At 40.9% G+C, this 18,266-nt stretch overlaps 1 protein-coding gene across 1 annotated transcript; it reads right to left on the minus strand.

Annotated features, from left to right (window-relative positions):
• Positions 1-2,426: 2,426 nt before the first annotated feature.
• Positions 2,427-17,966, minus strand: det1 (DET1 partner of COP1 E3 ubiquitin ligase). The gene is made up of 9 exons (XM_039807500.1): positions 17,668-17,966; positions 16,069-16,425; positions 14,470-14,736; positions 13,849-14,061; positions 12,765-12,988; positions 8,467-8,596; positions 7,321-7,511; positions 5,376-5,567; positions 2,427-3,305 (listed from the first exon to the last, which is right to left on the minus strand). Exons 2-9 carry the CDS (start codon positions 16,315-16,317, stop codon positions 3,116-3,118), a joined length of 1,656 nt encoding a protein of 551 aa, XP_039663434.1. The 5' UTR covers positions 16,318-16,425; positions 17,668-17,966; the 3' UTR covers positions 2,427-3,115.
• Between the last annotated feature and the right edge of the window lie 300 nt (positions 17,967-18,266).

Here is an 18,266-nt window from a genome sequence, read left to right on the forward strand (position 1 = left end):
AGATGTCACAGTTGACTCAATATATGAATCTTATTTCCTGTTTACTCTACAATCCTTCTGTGTCCTGGCAATTGTAGTAGTACCCCTGGCGTACAAGTGTGTCTGGTTGGGAATTACTGCACACAACGTTAAGGAGAATATACCTGGTACTAATGTTTACTAATGCTTATTTTGTGATTCAACATAAATCTTATTAATGTGTGAACCGTACAGTCAGGCCCATTTCTTGTGTTGTTGTTTTAAAGTGTTCTTTTAACATTGGAAAGTAGACGCAGCTTATTATTATTCTTTGACCATGAGCTAACAAGAGAACAGCCCTTGAATAGAAAATCAAATGTTTCTTTTAAAAGCGATGGAATCATGTTTGTGTTCAGAACGTTGAATATACAAAAAAAAAATAAACGTAGCGTAATTGTTAAATAAAATAAGTGCTTTACATTGATCCATAAGGGCTGTTAATGTATATCTGTGTGTATTTCAGTTTCAACCCTGCCAAAGCCAAAAACCTCACACTGTGAACCACAGTTGTAAGATCTTTGGTGGTGACTGTTGTCTAAATGATTAAATGTGTCTGTGTGTGTTTAGAGACTGCTCTGAGATGGCCAGTACTGCAACAGGAAACATTTAGGATTGTGGCCTTTTCTGGATTACATTGGTTGCACTGTTGCCAAGACAACAGCAATTAGAAAAGACTTGGTTACCAACCAGAGAGTGGTTATGTTTCCGTAGCAACCAAGGTCAGGAAAAAGGCTCTGGGTTTACCTGATTCTTAAGAATAAGACAGATACAATATATTTGTTTTTGTACAAAGTACTATGAGGCTTGGGGTTCATGTAATAATATATTATGTGTGTTTGCATCGAAGACTCCAGCAGAAACACAGTGCCCTGCTTCCTTACTGACTTTTGAACATCTGTGGAGAAATTGAATAGCTGATCATTTCCTATTTTAGATAAAAGAGGAAGTTTAGGCTTACATTTACTGCAGAAAACTGAAAAGATATCAACCCTAGCAGCATCTGATAGGGTAAAAACATATGTGGCTTGAAACAAATACAGAACCATGAACATGTGAGGATGCACTAACTCACCAGCGCTCAAATGTACACAATCCTGCACATTTTTTATTATCTATCTGTTAACCTAAAGGAGGACAACAGACAATGTGTCCTCCTATAAGTATGCCTGTGTGTCTCTGCCAGCTGTGTGTGCTTCCTGTAATTAGTTGATTATCACAGCATGTTGTCACACAAACACACTATAATGACAATGACTTAACATGGCCTCCTTAAGCCTTGATCTACAAGATAGTGTTTAATGTGCTTACGCAAAACTAAGCAGCTGCATAATACAGCCACTGCACTCACACCACATCGATGCTAACATCTTTACCTCCCGTTGTCTTGTTTTGTCACCCTGCGTTTCTCACCAATTTCATCTCTCCATCGTCTTTCTGTCCGTAAACTCCTTCTTCCCTCCACCCTAACCCCCGGTAGTCTCGCTCTGTCACGCACTCACGCACACATGTACACACACACACATTATAGTGTGTAACCAGAGGCTAGGAGAACACTTAATCCCTCAGCAACTGCTTTCTATGCCACCATGACCTCTTGCAGCTGCTTGGGTGTGTGCTTTTTGCCTTTATGTCGGTTTATTATACCTGTGTGCCGGTTCATATATTGCCGACTTTGCATTCATTTCGGGAGTGGGGGTGTTAGGTCATTTGCATATTTTTTTATATCGGTGTGTTTTTAATAACACTTTGGAGCTAAACAGATGTCTTGTGTTTTCGTCTGCAACACAGATGGACGGATATAAAATTGCAACGTTATGATCCTAGTTACTGCAAGAGAACAGACTGCAGGGATCAGTATTCAAATTAAATATGATGACACTTACACTGTGTCTTGTCTGCTCTCCATATGTGTTAAAGCTTTGTGCAAACTGATTTCAGGTTCATCATAAGGCTTCATTAACATATGCAATGAGATTATCTGTACAGCTAGTTAAGAAATCAATTATAGTTTACATGCAAGGTATGATGGGATAAAAGCTCTGAATCAGCTACATGACAAAACGCAATTTCATACAGAAGAAATGCTGTCAATTGTTTCTGCACTCGAATGCTTTCCCACTCGCATGTGCATAAGAAACAACACCCATGCCAGATACAAGCCAATATTTAGAGGTGGGAACCAGAAACGATACCAATTTTACCTCAGGTTCTTGCCACACAAAGCTTTTCCCTGTCTCTGGTAACAAAGTACTCTGGTATATAGATAAGAGCTTACAATAATCTTGAACCACAGCTACTGTAGACAACTAACTGCATACACAATTTTTTTTTTTCAATTAAATAAAAAAGCTTTCCATCCCTATGCAACCCTTTACTTTCTGTAAAGCTCACGAAAAAAAAATCAACAGTAAAATTTAGACAATTTTATTGGCATAAAATATATACAAACGGTAATATGTAAAAACGTGTAAAAACAATATAATATAAAATTAGCTTTTTCCCCCTTCATGTGAGAGAAAAAGAAGAAAAAAAAAAAGGTTCATTGGAGAGCTGGTCATGGACCAACTAAATAAGCAATTCTGATATGAATGTGTAGCTTTCAGTGCACAGTAGGGAAAAGAAAAACACCTTTGGTCCCTTCAAAGAGGTCCAGCTACCTATGGCTCTCACCTCGGTCGCACATCAACGACTCTCTCAACATCTCCATTTACACTTAGTCCAGCCTCTCCTCCCTACAGGTCCCTCTTTGTTCTGCTGAGGAAGGGGGAAAGAGGAGGAGAAGTGGTGCAGACAAAAAAGGAAAAGGCAGAATTGCTGCCTTATGGCAGAGGAGGTGGGGGAAATGGAGTGACCAGTGTGTGATGGTGGGGGAGAGAGGCGAGGAACAGTGGTTTCCATCAGGAGGAGAATGCAGGGAGAGGACTGCTGATTTCTCTGGAGGAGGAGAGGGCGACTAACAGAACAAACTGTTTTTGTGCCTCCTGATGGAGGACAGGTTTGTTTGTATTGTCACCAGTAGCTGCTTACAGAAGCCCAACGGTCCTACAATTTATGTTCCAAGTGTTGGTTTGGTGTGTTGCACACATACACGAGCTCCTCACGCACAGACATGCCTCATGTGGAAGTTGACCACGTACTCCGCGTTGGTGCGCTGGACGGAGATGGCAAAGGGTTCAAAGGGGTGGAAGGTGAAGGCAACCAGGCGCCGCACGGCATGATTTACCGGCCGTCCCAGCAGGCCGGCCTGGATCTTAAACTTCAGCAGGCCGGAGTCCCGGGCATAAAACCTGGTGGGTGAGGGAGACCGAGAGAAAACAGTACCATTAAATTCTTCATTTAGTCCAGTCTAGAGGTCGACCGATACTGGTTTTTCAGGGCTGATGTCGATACCGATTATTTGTAGGTAATGAAACCGATAACAGATATAGCAACCGCTATGCATTTACAGTAAAAATGAAAATCTTTTAGTCAAAAAAAACGGCAACACAAAAGTTAGATTAAATGTATTAAGCAATTATTTAATACATTGGAAACTTAAATAAAGTAATAAATAAAAACAAAAATAGCTTCCTGAAGTTTTAACATTTTAACAGTTTGCTTGCAAGTGTTGCAGACGGTTTACAGAGCTGTAGCAGATCCAGAGTAGTGCACTTTTTAAATTATTAAAAGGTCCCATGACATGGTGCTCTTTGGATGCTTTTATATAGGCCTTAATGGTCCCCTAATACTGCCTTGGTGCAGAATTACAGCCACTAGAGCCGGTCCCACAATGAGCTTTCCTTAGTATGTGCCATTTCTGTGTCTGTAACTATTGAGGAGGAGAGAGGGAGGGGCAAGGTGGAGGATGGGGGTGTGGCTTTGACCAACTGCCACTTTGCTCGTTTGAAAGCCATGATGTCTCTCTCTCATGGGTGTGCCAAATTCTCTGGGCGGGCAAAGCAGAGAAAGGGGAGGTAACCTTGCTCCTTATGACCTCATAAGGAGAAGATTCCAGATTGGCCAATCTGAGCTTTCATTTTCTCAAAGGCAGAGCAGGATACCCAGAGCTCGGTTTACACCTATCGCCATTTCAAGCCACTGGGGGACCATAGGCAGGCTTGGGGAACGCATATTAATGTTAAAAAACCTCAAAGTGAAATTTTCATGCCATGGGACCTTTAATTTTATCGGTAAAATAAAACACCGATACAGATAATCTGCGACTTGCCAAATATCGGCTCCCGATAATCGGTCAATCCCTAGTCCAGTCCTTTGGTTTCTGAGGCCTCTGCCCCTTATATGATAGTAATCCATGCTGCTATAGACTCCTTCCAAAGAAGTGAGTAGCCCACGTTGCCACAAAACTGTGCATGACTGCACGGTCTGCTTTTAAATGAATGAATGAATATTTTTAGTTAAGCATCATACACACAAAAAGTTCCCGTCCCACACAGGCCTACAGGACACAACTTAAGGAGCGAAAGGAGAAAAAAGCAACACATGGTAGTGTTTACATGCCATGTGTCAAACACAGTATATCAGATATAAACTTTATAAACCAAACACAATGCTCTCAGATACTAATAAGCCTCTAAGAAAACTGATGCTAGCTATGTTAAATGCTTTGTTAGCATGTGCTGTGATTTATCGGTCATATCGAACAGACTGGGATGCCTAGCAGACATTTTCAGGAAAAAGCTGATAAAAAGGACAGGAGAACATAAAGTGCATTTCATTCTCAACCTAATCCAAATCACACAGGTGACGCTCCCTGTCCTCTGGGACTGAATGGAAGTGTCCGGTTTCCACAGCCAAAGGCAGGGCGCCAGATCCTAACCGAGCACAGACGGACCTCTGAGCTCTGATCAGGTTAAGGGTGACATTTTGCAATTAGGGCTGAAACTAATTATGGTTTGCATTGCAGATTAATGTGTAAATTACTTTCGATTTCATGTCTAATTCAGGTAAACGAAAATTGGCCCAAAAAGTCCCATTCCTCATGTTCCTCATGCAGTTTTGTCCAACTAACCGTCCAAATCTAAAAAGACATTCAATTTACTGTATATATTTATATATATATATATATATATATATATATATATATATATATATATATATATATATATACCGTAAGCAAATTAAGCAAAATAACCAGAAAATGTTTGCCATTTTTGCTTGAGAAATTATTTAATCGATTATCAAAATTGTGGCCGATTGCTTTTCAGCAGTTGTCTATTTGATCAATCTTCTAATCATTTTAGCCCATGTATCTTTTTAAGGATGTAATGTAAGTCACATTATCACTAGACTCTTAATGATAATGTGATTCTTTTACATCAGTTAATAAGATGCTCACTCCCCCTGATTAGAGTGTGTACCTGATGGGGTGATCTCCGCAGGTCTTGGGCCTCTCCATTACTGACACCCACTTGTCATCATAACTGAAGAGGGAGAGGTCGAGGTACGGACTGCTGCTGTAGGACTGGGCGCTGATAGGCAGCTGACCCAGCAGCCGTCGCACCGCCTCCGTGTGCCCGCCGTATTTGGCGTTCACTATGGTGTCCTTGAATCTGTGGCACAGACAAACAGGGATATCATATTCAATTCAATTGTATTTGTAGTATCAAATCATAACAAGAGTTATCTCGAGACACTTTACAGATAGAGTAGGTCTAGACCACACTTACAAAGACCCAACAATTCCAGTAATTCCTATATCAGCACAATAATAATTCATACATGCAAACTCAGAAGGGCTGAAAAACTGAAAAAGACACATTATACATATTTTTTTTTAAATAAAAAAAAAAAAAGGAGCACAAAACGACAGATGGCGACATTAAAGAACGGCTTGTTTATTGCTAAGGCCACAGGGTCAAAATTAAATGATTTATTAAAAATGTAATAACAATAATTTATTTCACCAGTAAATTCCTGTTAAAGGTGCTTTAAGTGATGTGACGCGTTTTTTAGGCTACAACATTTTTTTGTCACATACAGTAAACATCTCCTCACTATCCGCTAGCTGCCTGTCCCCTGAACACACTGTAAAAAACAAACACGGTCTCTGTAGACAGCCCAGGCTCCACACACGGCAACAAAAACAAGCCGCGCCAACCTGCCCCACGAACCATAACAAACAGTGTTCCAGCCAATAACAGACAAGAAGGAGCTGGTTGAGCCATCACTGCAGCAGCGTTAGCACGTAGGCTACTTCCACAATGCGTATTCATGACTCAACCAACTCCTTCCTGTATTTACTTTCTTGCCTGACCAACAGGCGGAGCGAATGTTCTTGCGTGGTAAGAAGCGTGGTTTGAAGCTTGGCCGGCTTGGATTTTTCTCCGAGTGAAATGAAACCGAGTTTACAAACTCACTACCCAATTTGGACCAGAGCAAACGAACTATAGGTGTGAAAACGTTCAAACTCCACAGTTGGCCACAAAAGTGCTTCTGTGATCCTAAAACACTTTAGGATCACAGAAGCACTTTTTTAGTTTGGTTTGAAGTTCAGAAAGGAGTCAACGGCCTTAGTTTCCACTATGGTTGCTATGCTTTGGAGAGAACCTTTGTGTTTATTCTAAGCCATTGTTTCTCAAACATACAGTACCTGGCTAAATTATGGTCCCAAGTCTCACTTCACACTTTCAACACTCAGCAGTGACTCTGTGGTGTCCCTTTCTATCCGCCATCCGTATTTTGAGTCTTTCCTCCCGCCTTGGTTAGTGCTCCATTCTTGCGAACCTGCAGGTCTCTCTATACTTGGTTTGTGACGGTCTAAAACCTGATGAACTGGGCTTATGCTAGCCAGTTCTAAGTGGTACAAAGCTGGCTTGCTGAATGTGTTTGCCAGCTTTCAATATCTCCTCTCCTTCTTCCTGACATCAATTTTCAACACTCTAAAATCCAATTCTAAGCCCTTTGCCTCGCTCAAACTATCCTTTATCTTCTCCTCCTTCCTCAACCCCCCCTCTCTCTGTCTGGTCCTCCCTCTTCACCAACACTGGCGAGTCGAACCGCCAAATTCAATCACAGCTCCTCCAGCCATGCTGACCGGCTTAATGTCTCTCTTCTATATCAAGATTAAGTCCTAAAACTCCTTCCCCCACCTCCAGGCGTTCGCTGCTGATGCGCTTCCCTTCCTAACCACCTCCTTCAAATCTTCCCTGACATTTGGCTGAAATGACCCCTGGGACCCTACAGCGTGCCGACACTAATTATGTTAAAGCTGAAATACATTACATTTTGGCAAAAGAAATATTTGGCATTTGAGTTTATTGATCCGATATCCAGCCATGCACATGACATTTCTCTCCTCCGTACCTTCTCTGGACCTGCCGGGCGTAGTTGTTGGACGAAGCCGAGCAGGGGAACTGGACCGCCTGGCTGTGCAGCGTAGCGTTTCTGAACAGGTCGCAGAAATTCTCAAACAGCTCCAGCAGCTGGTCGGAGGTGTTCTCAAAGACGGCCAGCACCTCTGTGGACACCATGTTGTACACGACGAAGAAGGAGGGCTGTGGAAGAGAGGGGCAGGGTGAAGATCTGGAGGAAAGATGATACAATGCACCCTGGTCTTCAAAGAGGGAAATACCAAGGACAGACAGGATGGGCGTAGGGCTGCACAGTATGTTGTTTTCTTCAATTTGCGCAATAAACACATTGCCAAAGCCTTGAACATTTCGCAAAATACACTCTGAGACTATTTTCTGGGCAGTTATCGGCCTAATTTAAGACAGGACAGCTGAATGTAGGAAAGAGGGGTAGAGAGAGGGGGTCTGACATGCAGCAAAGGGCTGCAGGTCGGAACCGAACCCGCGGCCGCCGCAGAAAGGACTGAGCCTCTATATGTGGGTTCATTCAATGTTCAATTTGTTAAATGGAAGAATGTCGAAAATGATTTCCTTTCGTTTGTTTTAAATTCAACAAGCAATTTGTACTGAAAGCAACAGCGCTGCAGAACCGAGTACACTTTAATATCCTATCGCAAATAAAATAGTTAGTGTGTTAATAAACAACACTATCACATATGGCATATTTTCCTCATATCGTGCAGCGCTAGATGGGTGAAATATTCATTATAGTGTAACGAGGCCATATGAGATGATTAATATATGCTTAATTCTGAGTGTGGTGGGACAAAAATAGCTGATTGGAAAGGAAGTCAGAGAGCTGAGATCTCATGTAAATAACGCCTACTAAAGCATACGTGAATGAGATCTATTTGTTAGTACATCTTGTTTGTCGACATGAATGAATCCCGGCACTGAAGAATATCTGCAAGAGAAACGTATCCTTGGAGAAAAGAGGAATCCCTGTTATGCAGCACAAACAACAAAAGACACGAGAGAAGCTGGGGAGAGTAACAAAGAGAACACAAAGAGGAATTCAAGTGTGTGTGTGTGTGTGTGTGTGTGTGTGTGTGTGTGTGTGTGTGTGTGTGTGTGTGTGTGTGTGTGTGTGTGTGTCTACCTGTGAGGGATCTGTGACTCTGAGTGTGACCACGTCTTCGCTGGTGTATTTAATGAAGAGGTGATGCTCATCCAATAGCTGCATCTTCCACATCCTCAACCTCCTCAGCTGATCAAAAAACTGGAAGAATCTGACGAGAAAAACCAAGAGCTGGGTTGAACTAAACAGATACAAGTATCTAACATCAGGACAAAATGGGAAATGGTACTTGATAGACTGAAGAAGAGCTAGTTTTTGTTGCGGTTGACAATTCATCCACCTTCACAGCAGTGTGCCACATTGTAAAGACTTTTATGTCTTTGTAAACTGAACACAGGGTTTTTACCTGCATGAAGGAATTTTTGGCACCCCCCCCCCAAAGAGGTTTCAGACAGGGCCAAAGGAAATTCACCAGCGCAATAACGTCGGGAGGAGTAGTGGTTGCTGATATAGTGGCATCAGTACTGAATTGAGACAGATATTTAACCAGTTTAAAACTTCTCCAAGTCGCATTGAATAGTGGTTTACTTTTGTTTTGGTACAGTGGACTTGGGCACGGATCCACCAACTCTGCCCGGATACGGTATGCAGTGTTCAAACTAATGAAATAAACTGGACATTGGGCCCAGGTCCATGATGTAAACGCCCCCTTACTGCCTTATATTCCTTTTATTTTTATTTTGTTTTGAATTGCCACCTGCCTCCTGAGTTTTGTGTTTTCCTTTACATAAATAAAGACGTTTCCACCATAAATTGGTGCATACAAATGTATCAGAATGCAGGAAACGAAGTGTTTGGCGCTCAAACTTTCCTCGGGAGGAGCGCTTAACATGTGTTCCCCCCAAAGGCCCATTTCTGAGCCAGGACAAACCCTGGACTGAACATCTTTTGGATTTTGGACTGTTGGTCAGACACACTCGCTAGATTATCATTATGTATTTTACAGATAAAGAACTAACTGAATAAAGACATATATTCTATGAAATTAGTCATTAGTTGCAACTAAATCACACTAAAAGCCCTTTATTACTGAATTTTAGATCCTACAGTTCACACATAATGCCAATTATACTTAAATTAAATTGTAACAACCACCTGTTGTCACTTACAACAAGCTACTTTACTTCAGTCATAAACACACTAGGTACACGTTTTGCTTGGTTTATAGTATACAGCTGGCCCATCTAGAACATTTCCACTGCACAAAACCTTTTTTCAAGGGACCAAGAGCCTTTTTAAAACCTAAGCCTGCATTTTGACAAGAGAACCAGAGACTAAATATAGACCCTGTAAGATACTGTAGTTCCAGGTGTTAGAGCGGTCTCTGGTAGAGTTTATATTCTCTGCCGAACTTAGCCGATATTTCCGGCCACTATCCTTGGGCCGGGCCGGGCCGGGCCCTTGATCAAGCATTTGTGTTTCTTTTAATCATTACTTTATTAGCCTAATTGGGTGGGGAGAAAGCTATGCCTCTCCAGCTTCCCCTGTAGCTCTGGTTATATGTCGTGCACTGACTTGAGTGTGAGGTAAACTGTGCTAAATCGTGTCTCCCCCATTTTTTGATAATTGCGCAACCAGGCCAGATTGTTTCAGATATCTCACGAGTCCTTTAGCAGCAGATATGGTCTCTCCTATACCCGGCGCGTTGTTGGCCAGTGCGTCGGCATGCAGCCCGCGGCGAAAGTCTTCTATATGGTTCCAAGGCTTTGATTATGTTGCTGCCTTGATCTGTTACCCACACTATTCGGCTGAGGGAGCTAGGGTCAAGTTTTTTTTTTTTTTTTTTTTACGTTTTTTCATTCGGATCCATTCCATTCTGAATAAACAATGCTTTAAATGTTTACATGCTTCGTCCTTGTTGCATTATTCATTAAGATCATTCTAAACAGATTTCTGTAGTTCAAACAAATCGTAATTGTAGTTGAGAACGTCAGTTATAACGACATAATACCACGTAATATAAAATTGTCGGGTAATAGAATAATGAAACCATTACCCGTGGCCTCTGTTCAATATTTGTGTTTCTTTTATGTATGTATGTATGTATGTATGTATGTATGTATGTATGTATGTCTGCATGTATGTATGTAAAAAAAAAATCAAAAGCTACAAAACTGTAAATTCAACACATTTCAGCTGTTAGGCAACGCTTTCCACACATGTGCGTTCGTCGTGAAAAGATACAGGCAACGCAATTTTCTGTTTATATTAAAAGGCGCATGTTAAAATACGGTGTTGGCCCATAGTAGTAGAAAAAAATATTTATGTAAAGAGATAACAGATATGAGCTACGCCCCGACCGAGGCGATTACGATGTTTTACTGTAAACATCTTCAACTGCCAATTTAGGGGACATCGCCCAACCCTAATTTCCCCAATGATTTTAAGCTTGCCAGAGTGATTTCACTTTACAAGAAAGGGAGTAAATTAGATCATGGAAACTATAGAGCTGTTTCTATTCTGTGCAGTCTGTCAAAGATAATTGAAAGATCATTTTTAAAACAGATTGATAAGTATCTAGTATCACACAATCTACTCTATGAGTTCCAGTCTGGCTTTCGTAAGTCACATTCCACTGACACCTGTCTACTGTATCTAACTGACTACATCAGGAGGGAGGTAGATAAAGGTCATTTTTGTGGTATGTCATGTTAGACCTACAGAAGGCCTTTGATACCGTTGACCATGGCATTTTGGTAAACAAATTAAAAGCCATTGGTTTTAATGACTTAGCAGTCAGATGGGTGAGGTCTTATCTGAAGGATAGGAAGCAGGTGGTGGATATTGGGGGAACAATGGCTCAACCACAATGCATAGACTGTGGGGTCCCGCAAGAGAGTGTCTTGGGTCCACTTTTTTTTCCTTCTATGTATAAATGACCTTAAGTCTGTATGTTCATGTGAACTTTTTCTATATGCAGATGATTCTGCGTTACTGGTTTCTCATAAAGATAAGAACATAGTTGAAAGAATTCAGTGTAGAACTATTGAATGTCAGCAGGTGGATGTCAGACAACAGGCTATCGCTTCACCTAGGGAAAAAAGAAGCCATACTGTTTGGGTCAAAGATAAAACTGAAAAGATCCCCTGGTTTTAAGGTCTTAGTTGGAGATAATGAGATTAATGTAAAGGACTCAGTTACTTACCTTGGTTGTGTGCTGGACTGCCACTTGACTGGAGTGGGCCAAGCGCAAAAGGTACTTGCCAAAGTAAATCAAAGAGTACGTTTCTTGGCAAGAATCTCAAGGTTTCTGGACAAGAAAGCGATGTTAACTCTACTCTAATTCAGCCTTATTTTGACTATGCATGCTGCTCATGGTATAATGGTGTCTTACAGCATCTGAAACATAGGCTTCAGACTGCTCAAAATAAGGCTTTGAGGCTTATTCTGAACCTCCCCATGAGATCTTATCTTGATACTTCTCATTTTGAGACTATTGGGTGGTTAAAAGTTGAAGATTGAGTCTCTCAGATTCACCTGTGAATGGTACATAGGACTGTGTATGGGGTTGTCCCCAAATATTTAATCAATTATTTTAACAGAGTAAAAGATGTTCACAGCCACTCCACCAGGGGAAGCTCTACTGATTGTGTACCTCCTAGAGTTAAGAGTAATTTAGGTAAGGAGTCCTTTTTGTATGTAGCAACAAGCCTGTGGAACAGGTTGCCAGGAAATCTAAAGATGGTCAGAAGTTTAGGAGGTTTTACGCAGGCACTGAAAAAATGGCTCAGATGCCAATCGTAATAAGAGGATTTATTACTGTATTGTTTTAATGGATCTATTTAATATATGTATGGTTTGTGATGATTGATGCTTGATCTACTGCCACTTCCTAACCTCCCCCCCTCCCCCTCCAAGGGACCACAATGGAAATAAGCCCCAGGGCTTTATTGTGTTATCCTGACTTTGTTTTGTTTTTAATGTATGGTGCTAGCTGTATCATATTTTATAATGAAATGGGCAAATAAAATCAATCACTCACTCAATCAATCCGGTATCTACCGTAACTAATAGCAACGCGGATTTCAGTGCCACTTAAATGGCTGCACTGCTCTCTGATGCTCCAAAACAGACAATACAGGCAACAGAAACATCACTGCATGTCACGCTAGTTAACACTAATAACACGTTATACAGCAGGTAACGTTAGCCTACCGTTAATAGTAGTGCTGTAGTGAAATGGGCAACACTGAATAAGATCAACAAGTAAGTGAACACCATGTGACTCGGACCTAAGTTAAAAAAGATGGGATAAAGTGAACTCTTTTTCAAAAGAATCTACCGAGAGCATGAGGGTAACATTAATTAATAGGTAATACCTCCTCTTGGCAGTGGCGCTGCCGTCCTGCTCAGCCCTCCTCCAGAGGTAGACCAGCAGCCTGTGCTTGAGGGAGTTGATGGTTTTGTCGGTGTAAAGGCGAGGGAATCCTGGCTGACTCTCGGCCTGAGCCTCGGTGTAGACTGCGGAAAGAGTCAGGAGGTCGTCCTCATAACAGAACCGCCCAATAGTCCTTACATCTAGGAATGTTCCCTCTGGAGTGACCTGGGAAAGAGGGAGAAGAAAGAGAGATGACGGAAGTTAAACACATTCAGACCAACAAAAAGCACTTGGCGAATTGCCGCAGGGTTGTGCGGGGGGGGAGTGTCAACGAAACGGCTCATTTGCGTGACGTCCTGTTGTGTTCTTTAACCCCCCCTCCAAATGTAGCTAGCACAAGTAGACTTTTTTTTCCTTCCGATCGTTTATAGATCTTGATGTTTCCGACCGCAATTGAAGGCAGAGAGGAGCGAGACAGCGAGTGCACTGTTGTTGCTGGAAACATTCAGCTATTACACAAACTCCCGGGCAGTTCGGTGCATGAGTTTCATTTTTTACCCTCATAGTGTTTTAAAACTTTCTTGTGGCAGCGATAGAGGCAGTGACGTTTCCTGTTTACTGTATGGCATTCTCAAAAACTGCCTGAAACCATAGCTCAAAACACACCGAACAAGTCTGACCTCTGTGACGTTGCATTTCTCCAAAAGTTGCGCAGGAGGCCCGCTGCGTTTTTTTGCATGTCCCCCCGGCACTACCACCATTCAAAATGAATAAAAAAAGACCTGCGTCTTCGCCGGACCATCGGACGGCCGGCGCTGGCCGTCTGAACGCGGCCTTAATTTGTTCTTTCAGCAGCAATACGTCCCCAAAATAGATGTAATTGAATAGAAAATTGAGTAAATAACCTCTTACATCTGAGCTTAAAATCTGCTTTTGAAAAATGTTTTAAATTTAAAGTTAAAAATCTGTCCACAACCAAATTATGAATGTCTCAGAAAGTGTTTTGCCTTTTATAGATGATGAGAAAATACATAAAACATCACTCGGTGGCGTTTCACCGGAAGTGCAACTTTTCTTCTGCTCACCTGAAACACGTGTATGGTCTGCTGCTGGACCGACAGCACAGCCAGGATGTTCCTGTAGAGGTACAGGCCCTGGTTGTGGGACAGGATTATCTTGTCACACTTAAAGGACCTGGTGTCACACAGCCTGCCAGTGTGGAGGTCGATGATGTGGAGGGAGTAGTCTTCTAGAGGAGACCGAGGGTTGGGAGTCACAGATTCGTTGTTCCGATACACCTGGCAGGAGATAAAATGTGGATGAAAGGGGCAGTCACAGCCAAACTATGGTAAGTACATAGAGCTGAGAAAATCAAATATCACAATATTTTGGACCTAATACATCGATGTCGCTATTGCGGTAATATTGTAAGGTTGACTATTGGTGCTTTCACAAAGTAAAAACACAATGAGCACAACAACAGCTAGAACAGTCTGGTAAGTGCTGTAATGCAGCCTTTAAAACCAGGAAAAGACAACACTTGTGTCATATCACGATATTTAAAATTTAAGACAATATCTAGCCTCATATGTCGATATAGTATTGATATATTGCCCAGCCCTAAAATCTACATTTGCAGCAACGAAGTAGTTCAATTATGTCTGAGTTTCCTTGTACATTTGCGGTGAGCACGACAGTGTTGTTACCTCAAAGAAGTAAGGCGGCGGCTCCTCTGGGACGTACACTGCCGACCCAACAATGACATAGCGGCAGTCGTCTGTGAAGAGGCTGCACTCTCGGTTGAGGTGTTCTCCATTTGAGGCCACATTAGTGACGTGGAGCAAGGAGAAGAAGCGCTCAAACAGGCGGCCTCGGATGTTGAGGGAACGCTGGTCATTGGCCGTTAGAAGAGTCTCTCCCTCTTGGCCTCTGAGCAGGTCCTGAGCCGCCTGGCAGCCTTGATATTCATATATCTGTAGGAGGAACATTGGGATTGGATTTTCTTACTCCTCGCATTGTCGCCTCTGGTAAATTAGGTAGGGATGCACCATCCAATACAACCTTTTTTTCAGACCAAGTACAAGTACTAACATTTGGGTACTCGCCGATACGGAGTACCAATACAAGCACTTAATAATCCCTCTAGAGTCCGAGGGTGTTTTCAGACACAGATGATTTTGGCCTGCTCTGATAAAGTCTGATGACATCATGCATGTGCATATTAAGTAGCCATGTGGATTTATCGATCCAGCGGAGAGGATGGTTTGTTTATAAACAGTTAAGACTACAAGCCGAGAGCTTACGTTTGAGCATGTTTGTAAAAATTGGCTATTTGCAAAGAAGCGCGGCATCGGATCGATTTTTTTTAACCTTTATTTAACCACAGAGTTTCTGCAGGTTTCACCAAGTCAAATTTAAGACTTTTTAAGACCTTTTTAAGACCATTATGAATGAACTTTAAGACCTTTATCACAACATCAACTAAGCCCTACATTCAGTTTTTCAAGCCAAGTATTGCTAAACTTGCACTTTCCCATAGCTGTTTCATGTCTGCGGTACAATCCGAAAGAGACTCGCACCAATAACACGAAAGCTGATTGGCTTCAATATGAGTTACATGTTGGTCTCATTTGTAGTCGTAATACAGCAAAATTATATTTGGACTAGCGCAAGAAAGAACTACAACACCACGGAATAAAAAAGAAAAAAAGAAAAAAGAGCATTAGACGTAACGTTGCATGGACATAGGGAAATTAAGACCTGTTTAAAATTATTTAAGAACTAGAACACAATACTTCAGCAAATTTAAGACTTTTTAAGGCCTAAAATTTTGATTTTGAAATTTTAGACTTTTTAAGAGGCCAAGACAAAGCATAAAACGTGCGAGACAACAAAGAGTTACACAATAAATATGCAAAAGAGTCTACAAAAAACACATATCAAATATAAATACTGAGTGTAGTACAGAATCTGTTTGTGCAAATGGGAAAGTACAAAAAACATTAAACAGATATAAAACAGATATAACAGCAGTGCAGGTAATAACGCAACGAGGACCAGTTGTGCGATACCCGATACTGGCGTCGGTGCATTCCTTAAATTAGGTAGTTAGATGGATCAGGCCAGGTTGCTTTTGACAGTTGGAAGATTTAAAAAAAAAAAAATAAAAAAAAAAAATATATAAAAAAATATAAAAAATAAAATAAAAAAAATAAATCACACAATGTGTGGTATTTAAGGAGTCTAACTCCAATGTTTAGAGGGGAATAATGAGGGGGAAAAGACCCTAGTTTAACTGTTCTTACCTCCAGGGAAGTCTGGTCAGAAGAGAAGGCGATGAAACAGCGTCCATCCGGTGAGAACTTCCTAAGGAAGCATGGGGGCTTCTCCACGTTGACAACAGTAAAGTTGGGGAAAAGGTTTTGGTGGAAGCAGCGCACTCTGTACCAGTGAGCTCCGGGTCGGCCCGAACAGATTCTGCGCCTCTCAAGACGATAAACCACGTTTTGATTCTGGATGCGTCTGGGCTTCAGGGTTGGGGTGTCCTCATCCATCGCTGTGATTAGAGAATGATCTCAGACCCTTCCTCAGAAGGGAGTTAGACAGGCGGCCAGTACGATGAAACGACTACATCACAAGTGCAGTCCTGTTACCTATGTTTTCTAAAGTAAGTGAGAGGGGAGAACAAGCAGATAAGTGCTCGGTTTTAAAGTTGAATAGGTTTTTAGTGTCAATTACTAAATTGACACTAATGAATCAATTACTTTCTCTAAGTATTTTTTTCAGTAGGTGTTCTGGTATTTTGATCTTTTGTTATCTGATTTTTTATTTTATTATCTTACTTATTTCTAGTATATTTCTTGTATTTTCTGTATGTGTGTGAGTTTGTGTATGTCCTTGTAACTTGCTGCTGTAACAGTAATTTCCCATTTTGGGATTAATGAAGTCTATCTATCTATCTATCTATCTATCTATCTATCTATCAATCAATCAAAATACAGTAATAAATTAAAACTTTTTGATAACAGATTCACCACTATAAGTTGCCTAACTGATCGAGTAAAACTATGAAGTATTTGCTACTTCCAGTTGCAGTAAACTGATCTTTAGGGGTGAAAAAATAAATAAATCCTATGTATCGTGATTTGTTTTGAGACGATTTTTAAAATCAATAATTTCCCCCAGAATTTATATATATATATATATATATATATATATATATATATATATATATATATATATATATTTTTTTTTTTAACCAATAATTCACCTAAATATTTTCTGTTTAATACAGTACCACTGATGGCCTATCAGTTTCCCGCAAAACTGAGCAAAAGCAGAAAAATTCATGTTATGTAGTTCAAATTAAAGACTGTATAACTAAATAACTGACAGACAATTGATGTGCAGTCGTCTTAGAAAACAATTACTTTTTAGAAATGTCTCATGATATATATTGATATATAGCTGTAAGTGTATTATTCAACTTTTGTTTTTGCTAAAAAAAGAAAAAGAAAATGGCAATACTCAATTCTATACAAATTGAATCGGCACCCATGTATATCGTGAAAGAATCGAATCGGGACAAAAGCATATGTCCAGCCCTACTGATCTTCATGTATAACGTTAAAACGTGAGGACTGCCCTTTTATTGAGCTATGTGTGGTTATAAAGGAACACACAAACTAAATACACATGCAAATCGTCGCACACTACAACATGGACAGGAGGACTGTGTTCAGCTCTGTCCTAGGTGTCTGGGTCTGGTTTGAATCGGAGCACGTTGCAAACATTGACATATATGGTTGCAAAGGGAGACCCTGGTCTATGACGTGTGTCACTAGCTCAACCAACTCGACAATATATAGATCTAGAGATATATGACACAGTACGCAGTTACTCACTTGTTTTTAAAAAGCCAACTGGGAAGCTTTCTGGGTCCTCCAAGTTCAGCTAGTTGTGTTAGCAACAGCAGTTAAGTTTGGCTGACGAGCTAGACAAGTAACAGTTAGCTACCGGGCCGCTAACTTCTACCTTACGTCAGTGGGACGTATCCAACTTCATTTATTTCCCATAGTGCAAATGTAACTGGAACCTGTCACGTTTATCCAATTATCCGACTGCCTGAAGCATCTGTGCCATGGATGTGATCTTTGCCGATGTTTGTTGTGAGTGAGCCGTGAAGGAAACGCAGAAGAAGAGGATAGCAATGGCTGGAAGCCCAGAGGTTTTCTTTAAACAGCGCCACCACTTCCTCCTCAGGTGAAAAAATGACATTGCAACATGTATCAAATAATCAAAGGATTATAGTCGCAGCTGAAAAGGCAACCAAAATCACATATATAATTTGATGTGCAATGTTAGTTATGATTGAGCCGACATGTCATGGCATCAGAGTAAAGGACTGTTATATTACACAATGTCAACAGTCTAGTATAACACATCACTTATGTTAGATGAGAGATAGATGACAATAGAAGATGAATCAAACATTATATTGACT

This window comes from Perca fluviatilis, chromosome 8 (assembly GCF_010015445.1).
Source record: "Perca fluviatilis chromosome 8, GENO_Pfluv_1.0, whole genome shotgun sequence".
Classification (NCBI taxonomy): Eukaryota; Metazoa; Chordata; class Actinopteri; order Perciformes; family Percidae; genus Perca; species Perca fluviatilis.

Excerpts from the sequence above, each read along its gene's own strand:
- det1 (XM_039807500.1), bottom strand. The coding sequence starts at position 16,317 with ATGGATGAGGACACCCCAACCCTGAAGCCCAGACGCATCCAGAATCAA. Across the intron at positions 14,737-16,068 it reads CTGACCAGACTTCCCTGGAG|ATATATGAATATCAAGGCTG; the intron begins GTAAGAACAGTT and ends TTCCTCCTACAG. Across the intron at positions 3,306-5,375 it reads TGCGGAGATCACCCCATCAG|GTTTTATGCCCGGGACTCCG; the intron begins GTACACACTCTA and ends CTCACCCACCAG.